Source organism: Calonectris borealis, chromosome 22 (assembly GCF_964195595.1).
Source record: "Calonectris borealis chromosome 22, bCalBor7.hap1.2, whole genome shotgun sequence".
Taxonomy (NCBI): domain Eukaryota; kingdom Metazoa; phylum Chordata; class Aves; order Procellariiformes; family Procellariidae; genus Calonectris; species Calonectris borealis.
In genome coordinates this window covers 5,177,884-5,197,304 of record NC_134333.1, presented here as the reverse complement: position 1 = coordinate 5,197,304, position 19,421 = coordinate 5,177,884, and the positions used below count along the sequence as shown (strand labels likewise).

General features: G+C 64.7%; 1 protein-coding gene across 1 annotated transcript; it reads left to right on the top strand.

The window, feature by feature from the left end:
* Positions 1-436: 436 nt before the first annotated feature.
* Positions 437-17,900, top strand: PLCD3 (phospholipase C delta 3). Its single transcript, XM_075171180.1, is given in 18 exon segments — positions 437-519; positions 521-678; positions 816-929; positions 5,120-5,281; positions 6,790-7,018; positions 7,107-7,236; positions 7,797-8,022; positions 8,882-9,083; positions 9,182-9,326; positions 9,401-9,553; positions 9,621-9,776; positions 9,978-10,013; positions 10,784-10,943; positions 11,932-12,048; positions 12,144-12,292; positions 13,384-13,519; positions 17,130-17,279; positions 17,368-17,900. Coding segments are annotated over 18 exon segments (2,595 nt in total). The 3' UTR covers positions 17,457-17,900.
* The last annotated feature ends 1,521 nt before the right edge of the window (positions 17,901-19,421 follow it).

Below are 19,421 nucleotides of genomic sequence, written 5' to 3'. Positions count from 1 at the left end.
CCCCCCGGGCCGAGCGGTGTCCCCCGGCGGAGATCAGGGTGTCCCCTGGGCCGGTCCCCGGTGCAGGACGACCCCCGGGGGGAGGTGGGGACCTCCGGTCCGTTCCGGGGCGGACCGGCCCTTCCGGTTATACCCGGTGCAGAGCGGGACCCCCCCGTGTCGTTCCCCCGTGCAGAACAGCTCCACGAGTGCACACCGGGACCCCGGCCCCTTCCCGGTGCAGACCGACCCCCGGTGCAGACCGGACCCCGGTGCAAACCCGTCCCCGGTGCAGACCGGACCCCGGTGCCTACCCATCCCGGTGCAGACCCCCGCGGTGCAGACAGGACCCCGGTGCAGACCCACCCCCGGTGCAGACCCGTCCCGGTGCAGACCACCCCCGGCAGCCACCGCTCGGCCCGGGCCGGCACAAACAGTTAACACCGCCGGGACTGAAATGTGGCTCCTCCTGGTACCTCCCCGCGCCCGGCCCCGGTCCCGGCGGGGCCGCCCAGCCCCAGCCCAGCCCCAGCCCCATCCGCCGCCGCCGCCCAGCCCGGTTGCACCGGCCGGGGGCATCGGGGGCACCACCGGGACCGGGGCCACCAGGAGCACCGGGAGCACCAGGAGTACCGGGGGTAGCGGGGCCCCGCCGGGACCGGGAGCACCGGGGGCACCGGGACCACCGGGAGCACCGGGAGCACCAGGAGTACGGGGGGCATCGGGGGTACCAGGGCACCGGGAGCACCAGGAGTACTGGGAGCACCGGGGGTACCGGGGGTACCGGGGCACCAGGAGTACCGGGAGCACCGGGAGCACCGGGGGTACCGGGCACCGGGCCCGCACCATGATCTGCGGCAGGAAGGCGCGTCCCGCCGCCGAGCAGCCCCGCTCCCCGTCGGACGGCTCCGGTGGCCCCCGCCGGCCCGGCAGAGCCTTGAAGAAAATGGGTGAGTCCCGGGGCCGGGGCCGCCGCGGGGGGCCGGGCGGGGGGGACCGGGGGACCCCACGGGGCCGGCGGGGGGAACCGGGCAGAAACCCCGTGGGACTGTGCCGGCGGGGGGGGTCCCGAGAAGGGTCCCCATGGCCAGGAGGGTCCCCATGGCAGGGAGTGTCCCCAAAGTGGATGGGATCCCCCACGGCAGGGAAGGGTCCTCGTGGCTAGGAGGGGTCCCCAAGGTAGCCCCAGAATAGCTATGTATTGCCCCAGACGTTGGGGGGCAGCAGGGCTGGGGTTTGGCCACATCACGGATGACAGGAGCCCTCCTGCGGGCCCCTGGGCATGAGCTACTGAGGGTATTTATTGTCGCCAAGGCTCAGCCCCAGCTCCCTGGGACCCTCACCTAATACCCTGCCTCAGTTTCCCCACACAACAGTGCTGCCCACAGCGCTGTCGGCTCGGGGCCCCGCTGACCCCACAGCAGCTCGGGGCAGAGCTGCCCGTGAGGCGTGGGCAGGAGGAGCGGGTGCCCAGGAAGGTCAGGGTGCGCCTGCCGGGGCGGCTGGGCCCGATCCTGCGTGGGCGCAGTGGGCAGGGCAGGAGTTGGCCCTGTGCCATGGAGGGAGGGCTTTGCTTCTGCCACTGTGCTGGCCCACGCGTGGCTTTGGGCATGCAGCCGTGTGCCCGGAGCTGCATGGCTTGGTGCAGCCGTGTGTCTGCTGCAGCTCTGCGGGTCCATGTGTCCGTGCGTCCCTGTGTCTGTGCACCCATGGGTCTGTGCACCCATATGCTTGTGCATCCGTACATCCATGTGCCTGTGCGTCTGTGTGTCCTTGCATCAGTGCATCCATGCATCTGTCTGTCCCTGCATCTGTGTGTCCATGCATCCATGTTTCCATATAAACCTGCACCCGTATATCCATGCGTCCATATGTCCGTGCATCGGTACACCCATCTGTCCTTACATCCATGTGTCTATGTATCCATACACCCATGCATCCCTATATCCACACATCCATGTGCCTCTGCGTTGGTGCATCTCTGTGTCCATGCACCCGTATGTCCTTGTGTCCATCTGTCCATGCATCCATATGCTTGTGCATCCATGTGCCTGTGTGTCTGTGTGCCCTTGCATCAGTGCATCCATGTATCCATACATCCCTGCATCGGTATAACCGTGTGTCCATGTGTCCATATATCCATACATCCCTGTATCTGTATATCTGTGCATCCGTGTGTCCTTGCGTCAGTGCATCCGTGTGTCCATGCATCCATCTGCCTTGCATCCGTGTGTCCATGCATCCATACATCCCTGCGTCTCTATGTCCATGCATTGTTGTGCCTGTGCATCGGTGCATCCATACGTCCACGTGTCCCTGTGTCCATGTATCCATATGCTTGTGCATCCATGCATCCACGTGCCCGTGTGTCCTTGCATCAGTGCATCCCTGCATCCATGTATCCATACATCCCTGCATCTGTATATCCATGCATCCATGTGTCCATGTATCGGTGCATCCATATGTCCATGCATCTGAGTGTCCGAGCATCCATGTGCCCATGTGCCTGTATCCAAGTGTCCATGCATCCGTGCATCCATATGTTTGTGCATCCGCGTGTCCGTGTGTCCTTGCATCAGTCCATCCATGTATCCATACATCCCTGCATCTGTATATCCATGCATCCATGTCTCAGTGCATCTCTATGTCCATCCGTGTAACCTATGTCCATGCATCCGGGTGTCCATGCATCCATACGCTTGTGCACCTGTAATCCCATGTGTCCGAGCATCGGTGTGCCCATGTGCCTGTATCCATACATCCATGCATCCATATGCTTGTGCATCCATGTGTCCGTGTGTCCGTACCTGTCCTCTGAAGGTGCCCTCAATTCTGCCCCGTGGGCAGGTTGTGACCACGCAGGAGATGGTGGCAGACGGTGGCCGTGTCCCCGAGGCCGTGGCCAGCTCGGGATGTCCCTGCTCGGCCCCAAACCTGCCGTTCCCCAGCCCAGGAGCTGCGTCTCCGGCCGGAGCGGGGCCACGGGCGCTGGGGCTGCTCTTAAGGAGTGGTTGCCAAAACGAAAAGGGAGGAAATAACTGTTCCCCGGAGAATAGACGGAAAAGTCCTGGCGCCGCCATCAGCCTGGGCGTGGGCCCGCCGTCCCCTGAGGCCGCCCCGTCAGTGTGCCCGGCCTGATCTTCGCTGCCGGCACCGTCCCGGCGCTCCCCCGCGGGATTTGGGCAGCTTTGCTGGGATTTATCAGCTGGGCTGTGCCGTGCGAGCGGGGCTCTGCCACCGCGCTGCGGTGCCCTGTTCCCCCCGGCTGGCCACGTGGTGCCCCAAAGGGGCCCGATGGCAGTGGCTTGTCCTGTCTGTTCTCTCCTGTCTGTCCTGTCCCGTCCCATCCATCCCATCCCATCCTGTCCCGTCCCGTTATGTCCTGTCTGCCCTGTCCCATCCTGTCCCATCTGCCCTGTCCTGTCTGCCATGCCCCATCATGTTTGTCCCATCGCATCCCATCCCATCCCCTCCCATCCCATCCCATCCCATCCCATCTCGTCCCGTCCTGTCCCGTCCCGTCCCATTATGTCCTGTTTGCCCTGTCCCATCATGTCTGTCCCATCATGTCCCACCCTGTCCCGTCTCATTCCATCCCATCTCATCCCATCTGCCCTGTCCCATCCTGTCCCATCTGCTCTGTCCTGTCTGCCATGTCCCATCATGTTTGTCCCGTCCCATCCCATCCCATCCCATCCCATCCCATCCCATCCCATCCCATCGCACCTGTCTTATCCCATCCTGTCTGTCCCATCATGTCCCACACTGTCCCGTCTCATTCCATCCCTTCTCATCCCATCTGCCCTGTCCCATCCTGTCCCATCCCATCCTGTCCTGTCTGCCGTGTCCCATCATGTTTGTCCCGTCCCATCCCATCCCATTCCATCCCATCCCATCCCATCCCATCCCATCCCATCCCATCCCATCCCATCCCATCCCATCCCATCCCATCTGTCCTGTCCCATCCTGTCTGTCACATCATGTCCCATCCTGAGCTGTCTGCCCTGTCCTGTCCCATCCCATCCCGTGATATCCCATCCTGTGCCATCCCGTCCCATCCCGTCCTGTCCATCCTGTCATGTCTGTCCCGCCCAACTCTGTTCCATCCGGTCCTGTCTGCCCCACCTGTCCCATCCTATCCTACCTGTCCCATCTTGTCCCTTCATGTCCTATCTGTACTGTTACAATTTGTCATATGTGCCCCATCTCATCCCATCCCATTGCCCTCTTCTGTCCATCCCATCCTGTGCTGTCACATCCTTCCATCATGTCTCAGGCCATGCCATGCCATGCCATGCCATGCCATGCCATCCCACCCCATCCCATCGCATCATGTCTGTCCTGTCCCATTTGTCCCATCCTGTCCCATCTGTCCCACGTCATCCCATTCCATCCTGTCCCATCCCATCCCTCCATCCTGTCCCATGCCGTGCTGTGCCATTCTATCCCATCGTGCTTGTCCCAGCCCCTCCTGTCCCGTCCCGTCCCATCCCATCGCATCACGTCTGTCCTGTCCCATCTGCCCCATCCCCTCCTGTCCCATCCAGTCCCATCCCGTCCCATCACATCATGTCTGTCCTGTCCCATCTGTCCCATCCCCTCCTGTCCCATCCAGTCCCGTCCCGTCCCATTGCATCACGTCTGTCCTGTCCCATCTGTCCCATCCCCTCCTGTCCCGTCCAGTCCCGTCCCGTCCCATCGCATCACGTCTGTCCTGTCCCATCTGCCGCATCCCCTCCTGTCCCATCCAGTCCCGTCCCATCCCATCGCATCACGTCTGTCCTGTCCCATCTGTCCCATCCCCTCCTGTCCCGTCCAGTCCCGTCCTGTCCCATCGCATCACGTCTGTCCTGTCCCATCTGCCCCATCCCCTCCTGTCCCATCCAGTCCCGTCCCGTCCCATCGCATCACGTCTGTCCTGTCCCATCTGCCCCATCCTGTCCTGTCTGTCCCATCCCATGCCATCCCATGGGATGTGCAAGGGTGTACACATGCAGGTGTGCATACAGATGTGCACCGAGCCCCCCCCCCACTCCCACCCAGTACCGCCAGTACACCCTCAGAGCCTCCAGCACCTCCCAGCGCCCCCCAGTACCTCCCCAGTAGCTGCGCAGGGTGCCCAGGGTCTGGTCCCCCGCAGGCCTGACAGAGGACGAGGACATCCAGCGGATGCTGCGGGGCTCCCTGCTCCGGAAGATCAAGTCCCGGGGGGGCCCCAGGGAGCGGCTCTTCCGCCTGCAGGAGGACGGGGTGACCGTCTGCTTCGAGGGGCGCTTCGGGCGCGCTCGCTCCCAGCAGAGCTGTGAGTGCCGGCGCTGGGGACCGTCCCCCGGGGGCTCGGGGACCCTGGACCACGTCCTGCACAGCCTCGAGCTGCAGGGAGGGGTTGGGACCTGGGCAGTGCCCCAAGCATGCCCGTGGGGACCTGGGCATGAGCCGGGACCCGGACCCCCACCCAGGACCTAGAGCCCCACCCAGACCCCCACCCGGGACCCAGACCCCACTGCAGGACCCAGATCCCAACCCTGGACCTAGCCCACAACCTGGGACCCAGGCCCCCACCTAGAACCTGGACCCCAGCCCAAGACCCAGACCCCCACCCAGGATCCCCACCCGGGACCCAGACACCACCCCAGGACCTGGACGCCCACCTGGGACCCAGACCCCAGCCCAGGACCCAGATCCTCACCTGGACCCCCAGCTGGGATGCAGACCCCAGGCCAGGTCCCAGACCCCCACCCAGGACCTGGACCCCCACCCAGAACCCGGACCCCACCTGGGTCCCAGATCCCCCCCCAGGACCCAGCCCCCAACCTGGGACCCACACCCCCATCCAGGACACAAACCCCCATCTGGGACCCGGATCCCAACCCAGGACCCAGACCCCCATGTGCGAACCAGACCGCACCCTGGGACCTGGCCCCCCACGTGCAACCCAGATGCCCACCCTGGGACCCAGACCCCAATCCAGGACCCAGATCCCCACCCAGACCCCCACGTGGGATCTGGACCCCACTCAGGTCCCAGACCCCCACCCAGAACCTCGACTCCGATCTGGAACCCAGACCCCCACCCAGGACCCAGACCCCAGCCCAGGACCCAGACCCCCACCCAGGACCCCCACGTGGGATCTGGACCCCACTCAGGTCCCAGACCCCCACCCAGAACCTCAACTCCGATCTGGAACCCAGACCCCCACCCAGGACCCAGACCCCAGCCCAGGACCCAGACCCCCACCCAGGACCCCCACGTGGGATCTGGACCCCACTCAGGTCCCAGACCCCCACCCAGAACCTCGACTCCAATCTGGAACCCAGACCCCCACCCAGGACCCAGACCCCAACCCACTGCACCCAGTGCCTCCCAGTACCTTCCAGTGCTTCCCAGTGCACCCAGTGCCTCCCAGTGCACCCCACGCCAAGCCCCCAGAGCCCATCCCCCCTGGGACCAACACGAGGTCCCATCTTCATCCCGGCCGGACTCTGTCCCTGCTCCCCAGCGTCACCCGTCTCTTTCCACCCTCTCATTTGGGACGGGTGCCCGGAGCTGGCACCGCTGCAAGACAGCTCCATCCCCCACCGTCCCTGTCCCCATCCCCGCAGGGGACAGCGGCCACGGCTCCTGTCTCGCCTGGGATTAGTGGGTTAAGCCCGGCTGCGGCATCAACAGGAGCCGAGCTCTGGTCCCCTGGGGTGCCCCTGGGGACACGTAGGGTGTTCATCAGCAGCCAAGGATGCTCATGGGTGGGGGAAATGCCGAGGGACCACCTCTATCCCCGGGGTGGCCCCGTCACCGCGCGTGTCCCTGCAGTCTCGGTGATGCACATCGAGGGGGTGCGCGAGGGACACCAGTCGGAGGGTCTACGCAAGTACGGTGCCGCCTTCCCCGAGCGGCACTGCTTCACCCTCGTCTTCAAGGGCAAGCGCAAGAACCTGGACCTGGCCGCCCGGGGCGAGGAGGACGCCCGGCACTGGGTGCAAGGACTCACCAAGCTGATGGGGCGGCTGCAAGCCATGAGTCAACCGGAGAAGCTTGACCAATATCCTTTGTTGGAGCTATGGGGGCTTGGGGACAGGTTGGGGACAGCCATGGGGGTGACGCCGGGTGGTTTCCTTACCCCAGCGTAGCTGGATCCATGGGGTCCTGCAGCGAGCAGATAGGAACAAGGACAACAAGATGTCCTTCCGGGAGGTGAAGAGCATGCTGAGGATGATCAACATCGATATGGATGATGTCTACGCCTACAAGCTCTTCAAGGTACCCGTCATGTGCTCCGTCACCCGCTGTCCCCCACTGCTGTCACCGGGAGGGAATGCCGGCTCCTCCTCTGCCTTCCCAAGCACAGAGAAATGTCAAACTCGTCACACCCACCATCACCAATGGTTGGGTCCACCACCGATGGTTGGGTCCCATCATGAGAAGGAGCTGAAGATGGGGTGGGGTGAGCTGTCCCCCCCCACTGCTCTGTGGGTCCCCAAGGTGTGACATTTTCCCCCCGTGGGGTTCTGTCCCCATGGGCATCTCCCAAAGTCCCTTTCCACCTGGGGAAACTGAGGCACGGCGCTCTGCTCTACTCCATCCCAGACCGGAGGGTCAAAGGGCTATGGGTGAGGGGACAGAGGGGACATACCCCTGCACCCCCCTAGGCACAACCCATCCCCGAGCCCTCATGCCACTAGCTGAGACTCCCCAAACTCATCACACACGCTGCCAACCCTAAGGGACAGGCAGGACAAGGCAGGACGAGGCAGGGGGTGGCCGTACCCCCTCCCCACGGGCAGGGGACGGTCCCCGAGGTTGGGTTGTGGTCCCATCAGGACTGCGACCGCTCGGGCAACGAGCGGCTGGAGGGCCGGGAGCTGGAAGAGTTTTGCCGACGGCTGCTGCGGCGGCCGGAGCTGGAGGAGCTTTTTGGGCGTTACTCGGGTGAGGACCGTGTCCTGTCGGCCGAGGAGCTGCGGGATTTCCTACGGGATCAGGGCGAGGACGCCAGCCTGCGCCAGGCCCGCGCCGTCATCCGCGCCTACGAGCTCAACGAGAAGGGTAGGGCTGAGGACGGCCAGCTCGGGTGGTGGTGGGATGGTGGGATGGGCGCTGCTGGAGCCAAGGGAGGTCATGGGTGGCGTGGGGATGGGGCTCTGCTTGGTGGTGTCACCCCCCAAGCTGGTGTGGGGTCCTCCAAAGGCTTGGATGAGTGTCCCTGTGTCCCTTCCCCGGGGTGGCACTGGGTGTCAGCAGTCCAACACGTGGCCTTGCTGGTTCCTGGTGGATGTGGCACTGTGGGGACAGGGGACGTGAAGGTGGGGATGGACAGCAGGTGGACCTCCATGCCTCCTGGGTGATGCAGTGCCAGCCCTAGCATGAATGTGACACTGCCGAGGGACCTCCATGTCCCTTGGGTCCCAACATGGCAAGTCCAGGGTGAACATGGCACAAGGAGGATAGGGGACATCATGGTGGGGATGAAGGACCTCCATGTCTCTTGGGTATCACAGTAGTACCCCTAGGGTAGATGTGGCACTAGCAGGATGGGGGACATCAGGGTGGAGATGAGACACCAAAGGAACCTCCACATGCCCTGGGTGCCACAGTGCCAGGCCTGGCGTCAACATGGCACTATGAGGACAGAGGACGTCAGGGTGGGGACAGGGAACCTCCACATCTCATGGGTGCCACCATGCTGGGTCCAGGGTGAGTGTGGCACTAGCAGTATGAGTGACATCGGGATGGAGATGGGACACTCAAGGGAACTTACATGTCCCCTGGGCACCGCAGTGCCAGGTCTGGGGTGAACATGGCACTGCTGGAAGACAGGGGACATCCAGCTGGGGACAGTCCCCGGGGTGCCACCCTGCCAGCAGCGTGCCAGTCCTCTGTGACACCCCACCACTGTGTCCCACAGCCAGGCAGCAGGACCTGATGATGCTGGATGGCTTCATGATGTACCTCCTCTCGGCCTCTGGTGACATCCTCAACCAGGAGCACACCAAGGTGCACCAGGACATGAGCCAGCCCCTCTGCCACTACTTCATCTCCTCCTCCCACAACACCTACCTGACCCGCAACCAGATCGGTGGCACCAGCAGCACCGAAGCCTATGTCAGGTGGGTGCCCCTGGTCAGATGCTCCATGCCCTGATGGTCTCATGGTTCGAGGGTGCTGGGGCAGCGCAGGGACTCATCCGGTGACGGTGCGGTGGCAGGGCGCTGATGGCCGGATGCCGTTGTGTGGAGCTGGACTGCTGGGAGGGCTCCGACGGGGAACCCATCGTCTACCATGGCCACACACTCACCTCCAAAATCCTCTTCCGCGATGTCATTGAAAGCATCCGTGACTACGCCTTCAAGGTGAGCCGGGTGCTGACAGCCCTGGGATGGGTGCTGGGTGCCGGGTGCTGAGCACTGCCCATCCCCGTCCCCAGCAATCGCCCTACCCCGTCATCCTGTCCCTGGAGAACCACTGTGGGCTGGAGCAGCAGGCCACCATGGCCCGGCACATGAAGGCCATCCTGGGGGACATGCTGCTGACGCAACCGCTGGAGGGGCAGGACCCCCACGACCTCCCGTCTCCGGAGGTAAGGCCACCCGCCCGCCCGCCACGGTGTCCCCACCGAGCCCTGAGCTCGACCTTTCCTCCCGCAGCAGCTGAAGGGGAAGGTTCTGGTGAAGGGCAAGAAGCTGCCAGAGCCGTGGCACGAACCCTGGAGTGTCACCTCCCTTTCGGACCCCGAGGAGGAGGAAGAGGAGGAGGAGGAAGAGGAAGAGGAGGAGAAGCTGCAGGAGAGAAGCAGCCGGCGGGTAAGGGGCTCTCTCAGGGCTATGGTGCCAGGGGACTATGGCATCCAGGTGGTGCTGGAGGACCACGGCATCGTGGTGGTCCTGGAGGACCACGACATCCCGGCAGTGCCATGGGACCACTGTGTCCCAGCAGTGCTGGGGCCCGGGGCAGGTGAGCGCTGCCAGCACCCCCCGATGCAGCCCTGCTCTCTCCTCTTCCAGTCGCTGCAGTCGCTGCAGGAGATCAAACCTCTGCAGGTGGGTCGTGTGATGGAGCTGGGGGGGCTGATGGGTCGGGTACCGTGGGGGCGGCGAGTGGCTGTCACTGCCCAGCAGAGGGGACTGAGCTTGGGGACTCCTCGGCTGTGCCCTTCCTTTGGGCTGGGTGCTCCATTTCTGGGGTCTCCATCACCTCAGGGTCTTCATTGCCTTGGGAACTCCATGACTTTGGGTCTCCATCACTTTGGGGTCTCCATCACCTCAGGGTCTTCATTGCCTTGGGAACTCCATGACTTTGGGTCTCCATCACTTTGGGGTCTCCATCACCTCAGGGTCTTCATTGCTTTGGGAACTCCATGACTTTGGGTCTCCATCACTCTGGGGTCTCCATCACCTCGGGGTCTCCATTGCCCCTTGGGAGGGGTGTTCTCCATTGCCTCAGTTCTCCATCACCTCAGGGTCTCCATCACCTTGAGGTCTCTATCACCTCAAGTTCTCCATCATCTTGGGTTGTCCATCACTTCAGGGTGTCCATCACCTTGGGGTCTCCATGACCTCAGGATCTCAAGCTGCTTGGGTTCTCCATCATCTCAGGATCCATCACTCCATTGCCTCAGGTTCTCCATCACTTTGGGGTCTCTATCACCTTGGGGTATCCATTGCCTCAGGTTTTCCATCACTTTGGGGGTCTCCATGGCCTTGGGGGTCTCAGCGCTCAGCACTAGCAGGGTAGGGGGGTCTGTAGACCCTCAGGCAGGCATGTGGCCACCAGAACCAGGGTGGCCCTGACACCACTCTGGCTCTCGCAGGCCAAGGACGCATCACAGGTGGCCCCGGAGCTGTCGGCCGTGGTGGTGTACTGCCAGGCTGTCCCCTTCCCTGGCCTGGCCCACGCCCTGCGCCACCCCCGGCCCTGCGAGATGTCCTCCTTCAGCGAGAGGAAGGCTCGGAAGCTCATCAAGGAGGCGGGTGAGGGCGACGGGATAGGGACGAGGACGGGGCTCCATGCTCCTGACCTCACTGGGATGCAGGGTGGGGCTGAGACTGATGGGGTCTGTCACTGGTGGGGTCTGTCACCGATGGGGTCTGTCACCGGGGTGCCTTCATGGGCGGTGGGCGGGGGTGCGTTGGCCTCGGCCGGGCTGCTCTGGTCTGGTGGGACTGGGGTCTGGTGTCAGGGTCTGGGGCCAGAGGCCAGGGTGAGGGTCACAGGTCCAGGATCAGGGTCTGGTGTAAGGGTCTGGGGTCAGGGTTTGGGATGTGGCATCTGGGTCCAGGGTCAGATCTGGGGTCTGGGGTTGGGATTAAGATCTGGGTCAGGGTCCAGGGACTGAGATCTGGGGTCTGGGGTCAAGGTCTGGGGTTTGGGTTCAGGGTCAGGATCTGAGGTCAGGGTGTGGGGTCAGGGTCCGGGGTCCAGGGCTGGGATTAAGATCTGGGTCAGGGTCCAGGGTCAGGGGTCCAGAGTCAAGGTCTGGGATCAGGGTCGGGGTCTGGGATCCAGGGCTGGGATTAAGATCTGGGTCAGGGTCCAGGGTCTGGGGTTTGGGTTTGGAGTCTGACGTCCAGGGTCAGGATCTGGGGTCGGAGTCTGGGATCCAGGGTCAAGGTCCAGGGTCAGGGGTCTAAAGTCAAGGTGTGGGGCCAAGGTCAGGATCCGGGGTCAGGGTCTGGGATCCAGGGCTCAGTTTAAGGTCTGGGGTCAGGGTCTTAAGGTCAGGTCAGGGTCAGGGTGCGAAGGTCAAGGTCCAGGGTCAAGGTCCAGGGTTGGGGTCTTAACCCCAGTGTCCGGTTTCAGGGTCTGGGTCCCGTTTCAGGCTCTGGCTCCACCAGCCGGGTGGGCTCCGTCCATGTCCCCAGGCACACGGGTGCAGGCAGGACACCGTCACCCGCTGGCAGGGCCCCGCACCAGCACCCATGGGTGCAGCGGCCCCACTCAGCCGTTCCCCCCCCCCAGGCCCGGCGCTGGTCCAGTACAACGCCCAGCAGCTCAGCCGCGTCTACCCGCTGGGGCTGAAGATGAACTCCTCCAACTACAACCCCCAGGAGATGTGGAACGCTGGCTGCCAGCTGGGTGAGACCCCACGGCCCCTGGGGGACACCCCATGACCTGGCACCCCCCCCTAGAGCCATCACCCACCCTGACACCCTGTCCCCCTGTCCCCACAGTGGCCCTCAACTTCCAGACGCCGGGCTACGAGATGGACCTGAACGCCGGGCGCTTCCTGGGCAATGGGCGCTGTGGCTACGTGCTGAAGCCCCCCTGCCTGCGCAGCCCCCCCGGAGAGGGGCCCCGCCGCCTGGTGCTGCACGTCAGGGTGAGGGCACCCCGCTCCCCCCAACCCCATGCCTGGGTGGGTGCCATCTGCGTCCCTGCTGGGTGACACCCATGACATTCCCATGCCTGGCCAGGTGCCACCCGCAACTCTTTTCCCAGGTGACACCAACCCCACACCCAACCAGGTGCCACCCACATCCCCTCTGGGTGACGCCAACCCCATGTCCAGCCAGGTGCCACCCATGTCCCTTCTGGGTGATGCCAACCCCGTGTCCAGCTGGATGCCACCCATGTCCCTTCTGGGTGATGCCAACCCCATGTCCAGCCAGGTGCCACCCATGTCCCTTCTGGGTGATGCCAACCCCATGTCCAGCCAGGTGGCACCCATGTCCCTTCTGGGTGATGCCAACCCCATGTCCAGCCAGGTGGCACCCATGTCTCTTCTGGGTGATGCCAACCCCATGTCCAGCCAGGTGGCACCCATGTCCCTTCTGGGTGACGCCAACCCCATGTCCAGCCAGGTGCCACTTGCACACCTTCTCCTGGGTGTCACCACCCTACACCCACCTGGGTGCCACCAACCTCTCTTCTCCTGGAGACACTGACCCTGTCCTCACATCTGTTTGGGTACCATCCATGTCCCCACTCTGGGTCACACTGACCCCATCCCCATGCCTGGCCAAGTGCCACCCATGTACCTTCTCCTGGGGACATCAACCCTGACCCCGCACCCAGCCATGTGCCACCCATGTCCTATCTCCTGGATGACACCAACCCTGTCCCCAAACCCGTATCAGCCATGTCCTTTCTCCAAGGTGGCACCAACCACCTCCCTCCTCCCCACCCCATCCCCACTCCCAGCCGAGTGTCACTCACGTCCCTTCTCCTGGGAGCACCAACCCTGTCCCTGCACCCAGCCATGTGCCACCCACGTCCCTTTTCCTGGGTGGCACCAACCACCTCCCTCCTCCCCACCCCATCCCCAGGTGGCTGGGTGCCACCTGCGTCCCTTCTCCTGGGTGCACCAGCCCTGTCCCCACACCCAGCCACGAGCCACCCACGTCCCTTCTCCTGGGTCCCGTCACCCCGCGGTGCCCGGTGCCGCTGGCCCCCAGCACCCTCTGCCCCCAGGTGATCACGGCGCAGCAGCTGCCCAAGCTGAACAGGGAGAAGGGGAGCTCCATCGTGGACCCCTTCGTGCGGGTGGAGATCCACGGCGTCCCGGCCGACTGCAGCAAGCAGCAGACCCACCACAAGCTCAACAACGGTGAGCACCCGCCGGGCCACCACGGCCCGGCCACCGGTCCCCAGGGACACCCCAGGGCACCCAGTCCCCAGGGTACCCCAGGGCACCTGGTCCTCAGGGGCACCCAATCCCCGGGGACACCCCAGGGACACCCCAGGGCACCCAGTCCCCAGGGTACCCCAGGGCACCTGGTCCTCAGGGGCACCCCAGGGCACCCCAAGGCCCAGGGGTGCTGCAGGGCACCCAATCCCCGGGGACACCCCAGGGCACCCTGATCCCTGGGGACACCCCAAGGCACCCAGTGCCCAGGGTACCCCAGGGCACCCAGTCCTCAGGGGCACCCAATCCCCGGGGACACCCCAGGGCACCCCAGGGCACCCGGTCCTCAGAGGCACCCAATGCCCGGGGACACCCCAGGGCACCCTGATCCCCAGGGACACCCCAAGGCACCCAGTGCCCAGGGTACCCCAGGGCACCTGGTCCTCAGGGGCACCCAATCCCCGGGGACACCCCAGGGACACCCCAGGGCACCCAGTCCCCAGGGTACCCCAGAGCACCTGGTCCTCAGGGGCACCCCAGGGCACCCCAAGGCCCAGGGGTGCTGCAGGGCACCCAATCCCCGGGGACACCCCAGGGCATCCTGATCCCTGGGGACATCCCAACACACCAAGTGCCCAGGGTACCCCAGGGCACCCTGATCCCTGGGGACACCCCAAGGCACCCAGTGCCCAGGGTACCCCAGGGCACCCGGTCCTCAGGGGCACCCAATCCCTGGGGACACCCCAGGGCACCCGGTCCTCAGGGGCACCCAATCCCTGGGGACACCCCAGGGCACCCCAGGGCACCTGGTCCTCAAGGGCACCCAATCCCTGGGGACACCCCAGGGCACCCTGATCCCCAGGGACACCCCAAGGCACCCAGTGCCCAGGGTACCCCAGGGCACCCGGTCCTCAGGGGCACCCAAGCCCCGGGGACACCCCAGGGCACCCCAGGGCACCCGGTCCTCAGGGGCACCCAATCCCCGGGGACACCCCAGGGCACCCTGATCCCCAGGGACACCCCAAGGCACCCAGTGCCCAGGGTACCCGAGGGCACCCGGTCCTCAGGGGCACCCAATCCCTGGGGACACCCCAGGGCACCCGGTTCTCAAGGGCACCCAATCCCCGGGGACACCCCAGGGCACCCTGATCCCCAGGGACACCCCAAGGCACCCAGTGCCCAGGGTACCCGAGGGCACCCGGTCCTCAGGGGCACCCAATCCCTGGGGACACCCCAGGGCACCCGGTTCTCAAGGGCACCCTGATCCCCGGGGACACCCCAGGGCACCCTGATCCCCAGGGACACCCCAAGGCACCCAGTGCCCAGGGTACCCCAGGGCACCCGGTCCTCAGGGGCACCCAATCCCCGGGGACACCTCAGGGCACCCGGTCCTCAAGGCACCTCAGGGTACCCCGACCCTAGGGGCACCCCAGAGCACCCAGTCCCCAGGGCACCCCAGAGGACCCCGACCCTAGGGGCACCCCGGAGCACCCGGTCCCCAGGGCACCCCAGAGGACCCCGACCCTAGGGGCACCCCGGAGCACCCGGTCCCCAGGGCACCCCAGGGCACCCCGCGGCACCCTGACCCCAGGGGGTGGCAGAGCCCTCGGGCACCCAGTACCCCGGGCACCCGCTGCCCCCCGCACCCCAGCCACCGCCCCTGGTTGAGCCGGTGCCCAGGACATCCCAGTCTCCCCAGTGCACCCCAGTCCCTCAGTGCCCCGTCCTCAGCACAGCCTGGTTCGTCCCCACCAGTGGCAGGGCCCCAGCACATCCCAGTTCTCCCCAGTGCTGCTCCATCCTGCCCTCCAGTATACCCAGCCCAAGCCCAGTGTAACCACTGTTTCCCCAGTATACCCCATCACAGCACCAGTATGACCCCCCATTCCCCCAGCATAGCCCAGCCCAGCCCCAGTATGACCCCCATTCAACCAGTATACCCCACCACGGCCCCAGTATGACTCCCATTCAACCAGTATACCCTACTACAGCCCCGGTGTGACCCCCATTCAACCAGTATAGCCCAGCCCAGCCCCAGTATGACTCCCATTCAACCAGTATACCCTACCACAGCCCCGGTGTGATCCCCTTTCAACCAGTATAGCCCAGCCCAGCCCTAGTATGATCGCTGTTTCCCCAGTATACCCCATCATGGCCCCAGTATGACCCCCATTCCCCCAGCATAGCCCAGCCCAGCCCCTGTGTGATCCCTGTTTCCCCAGTATACCCCATCATGGCCCCAGTATGACCCCCATTCCCCCAGCATAGCCCAGCCCAGCCCCTGTGTGATCCCTGTTTCCCCAGTAAACCCCATCATGGCCCCAGTATGACCCCCATTCAACCAGTATACCCCACCACGGCCCCAGTATGACCCCCATTCAACCAGTATACCCCACCACGGCCCCAGTATGACTCCCATTCAACCAGTATACCCTACTACAGCCCCAGTGTGATCCCCATTCAACCAGTATAGCCCAGCCCAGCCCTAGTATGATCGCTGTTTCCCCAGTATACCCCATCATGGCCCCAGTATGACCCCCATTCCCCCAGCATAGCCCAGCCCAGCCCCTGTGTGATCCCTGTTTCCCCAGTATACCCCATCATGGCCCCAGTATGACCCCCATTCCCCCAGCATAGCCCAGCCCAGCCCCTGTGTGATCCCTGTTTCCCCAGTATACCCCATCATGGCCCCAGTATGACCCCCATTCCCCCAGCATAGCCCAGCCCAGCCCCAGTATGATCCCTGTTTCCCCGGTAAACCCCATCACGGCCCCAGTATGACCCCCATTCAACCAGTATACCCCACCACGGCCCCAGTATGACCCCCATTCAACCAGTATACCCTACCACAGCCCCAGTGTGATCCCCTTTCAACCAGTATAGCCCAGCCCAGCCCTAGTATGATCGCTGTTTCCCCAGTAAATCCCATCATGGCCCCAGTATGACTCCCATTCCCCCAGCATAGCCCAGTGCAGCCCCTGTGTCACCCCCGTTTCTTCAGTATAGACAAGCCTGGCCCTAGTACGATCCCCATTCGCCCAGTATAGCCCATCACGGCCCCAGTATGGCCCCCATTCCCCCAGTATAGCCCACCACGGCCCCAGTATGGCCCTCATTCCCCCGGTATAGCCCCAGTATGGCCCCCATTCCCCCAGTAGCCCAGCCCAGCTCCAATATGATCCCCATTTCCCCAGAATAGTCCAATCCAGTCCCAGTATCACCCCCATTCCCCCAGTAGCCCAGCCCAGCTCCAATATGACCCCCATTTCCCCAGAATAGTCCAATCCAGTCCCAGCATCACCCCCATTCCCCCAGCATAGCCCAGCCTGGCACCCATACGACCTCCATTCTCCCCGTAGACCCCACCACGGCCCCAGTATGACCCCCATTCCCCCAGTATAACCCAGCCGGGCCCCAGTATCACCCCCACTCCCCAAGTCTGCCCCAGTCCCCACATACCCCAGTGCAGGATGGCAGCTCAGCCGGGGCAGGGGCGAGCGCACTGGTGGGTCAAGCCAGTCCCTTCGCCCGGGGTGGCGGGTGGCCGCGGTGGCCGCGGTGGCGGTGCCCACCCTCCGTCCCGGTGCCGTAGGCTTCAACCCGCGCTGGGAGGAGACGCTGAGTTTCCAGTTGCGGGTGCCCGAGCTGGCCCTGGTGCGCTTCGTGGTGGAGGACTACGACAGCACCTCCTGCAACGACTTCGTGGGACAGTTCACCCTGCCCCTGGCCAGCATGAGGGAAGGTGGGTGGGTGTTTGTCCCCCCCCCCCACTGCCCCCGAGGACGGGGACGCTCCCCCGCCACCGGCTCAGCCCCCATCTCTGTCCCCAGGGTATCGTCACATCCATTTGCTCTCCAAGGACGGGGCGTCCCTGTCCCCCGCCACGCTCTTCGTGCACGTGCGATGCAAGAGCCTTTGAGGTCCCCGCGGTCCCGGCAGGAGGGACGTCGTGTCCCCGTGGGGGGGGACAACGTGGTCCTCTGTGGGGTGGGTGCCCTCCTGCGCCAGAGACACCCCGCTCCCTGGGTGGGGACAGCCTGGGGACACCACTCGCCTGGCCGCAGTGACAACAGGGCTGGTTGGGGGACCCAAGGGGGTCGGGGACCCCCTCCATGTCCCGTAGTGCCACCTGCGTGCCCTGCTCTTCCCCTCCCCGGCTGTGACCCCAAGGGGACAGAGACGCTGTGACAACCAGGACTGGGTGGCCCAGCACAGCCCTGGGGGGGGGGGGGCAGGGTGAGATGGGTGACAGCAACTCCCAAATGTCACCACCCCCAGCCACGCTCGATCCCAGCCCCTCCTTGGGCTGCAAGGACGGTGCCGTCGCCATGAGGTCCCCAAGGGGACCCTGCCACCGTGCAGTCCCCGAGGGGATCGTGCCACCACGTGCCCCGTCGTGCCCATGGCGTCGAGCCGCTGCCTGGCTGGGGGCCGCGTTCCCAACCCCTGCTCCAGCACCGGCGACGGTCACAGATTTATACCCTGGTGTCAAGCCAGTCAAATAAAGGTTTTATTTTAACAGAGCCTGTCCCGGCGTCCCTGTCACCTCCTGGGGCCCGTTGGGTGGGCGGGGGGGAGAGGTTGGGGGTGATAAGGGCTGAGCCCACCCCCAAACGCAGCATTGCCCCGGGGAGCTGCCAAGCACCCATGGGTGCTGCATCCATGGGGATCGGGGGGGGGCTTCGTTGGAGCAGCTCTCAAAACTGGCGCGGGGACAGGGGGAGGGTCCCGCCGGACACCCCCCCCCACCCGCACCCAGCCTCCCCCAGCAGAGGACACTGGGGACACAGGAGGGGACACAGAGGTACTTGCATAGGTGACACAGGACCCCGAGCAGGGGGGATGCGATGGCGCTGCTGGGGGGGACGTGATGGGCTCCTGGTTCCCCACCGAGGCCCCGCAGGTCCAGGTTGGGGTGGGCAAAGCCCCTTCGGGGTCCGTGGTGTGCCCCGGGGCACGACGGGGGCACAGGGAGGCGTGGGAGTGCATAGATGGGGTCTTGGCCTTGGTGTGCAGCTTTGGAAACCTTTGGCTGGGAGGGCAGGAGCATCTCGGAGCTCTTCGTGGACACGGTTCGTGTCCTGGCGGGAGGCGGCGGGCTGCCCGGGCGCTTGTTTCCCAAAATACCTCGATGGGATAAAGGTTTTCCACGAAAGAAAACATTTCCTTTACCTCGGAGGTTCCCATAGCACAAGATGACTGAGCCTGGTGGAAGAGGCACCGGGGTGGCTGGAGAGGCTGAAGCCCCGGGACGATGCCGACGGCGCGTCGCAGGGCAGTCGCTTGCACGTATCCGTATTTCCACGCTTCCAGAGAAAAGCGGAGAGCCCCGAGGTGCAGCAGCGGCGACAGAGCATCCCCCCCGATGCCCGCAGCCCCAGCGTCACAGGGGGTGACAGGAGTCCGAGCGGAGCGGGGTGCGTCGGACGAGCTCCGGCGGCAGCGAGGAGCCGAGTCCTCCCCCCGTATCTTCGGGCGTTGCTGCTCCTCGGTTCAGCGCTTGCCCCGTTGAGCAGAGAGGGTTCGAGTCTCCGAGGCTGGGGAGAAGGGACAAGGCATCGCTTGCACAAATAGCCCTTAGAAAGAAATTTCGACGTGCTCCCGAGCTGGCGGGGAGGGACGGTGCCATCCTCCCTCTCCAGGCACCCGCGGGAAGGACCGAGTTTAACGGAGAAGGGAGCAAACTGGGGGAGAAGAGCCGAGCAGGGGAGAGAGCCCAAAACACCCTCCAGGCAGGCAGGAGGGCTCGGCAGCCTGGCCGCTGCATCCCGGTGCTCCACCACGCCGGCGCCGAGCCGTTGGGCAAAGCAAGCATCTACCTCGGTTGGCCCCGTCGAGAAAAGTCACGGTCCAGCGACCCGGAGGTGGCCTTCAGCAGACGAAT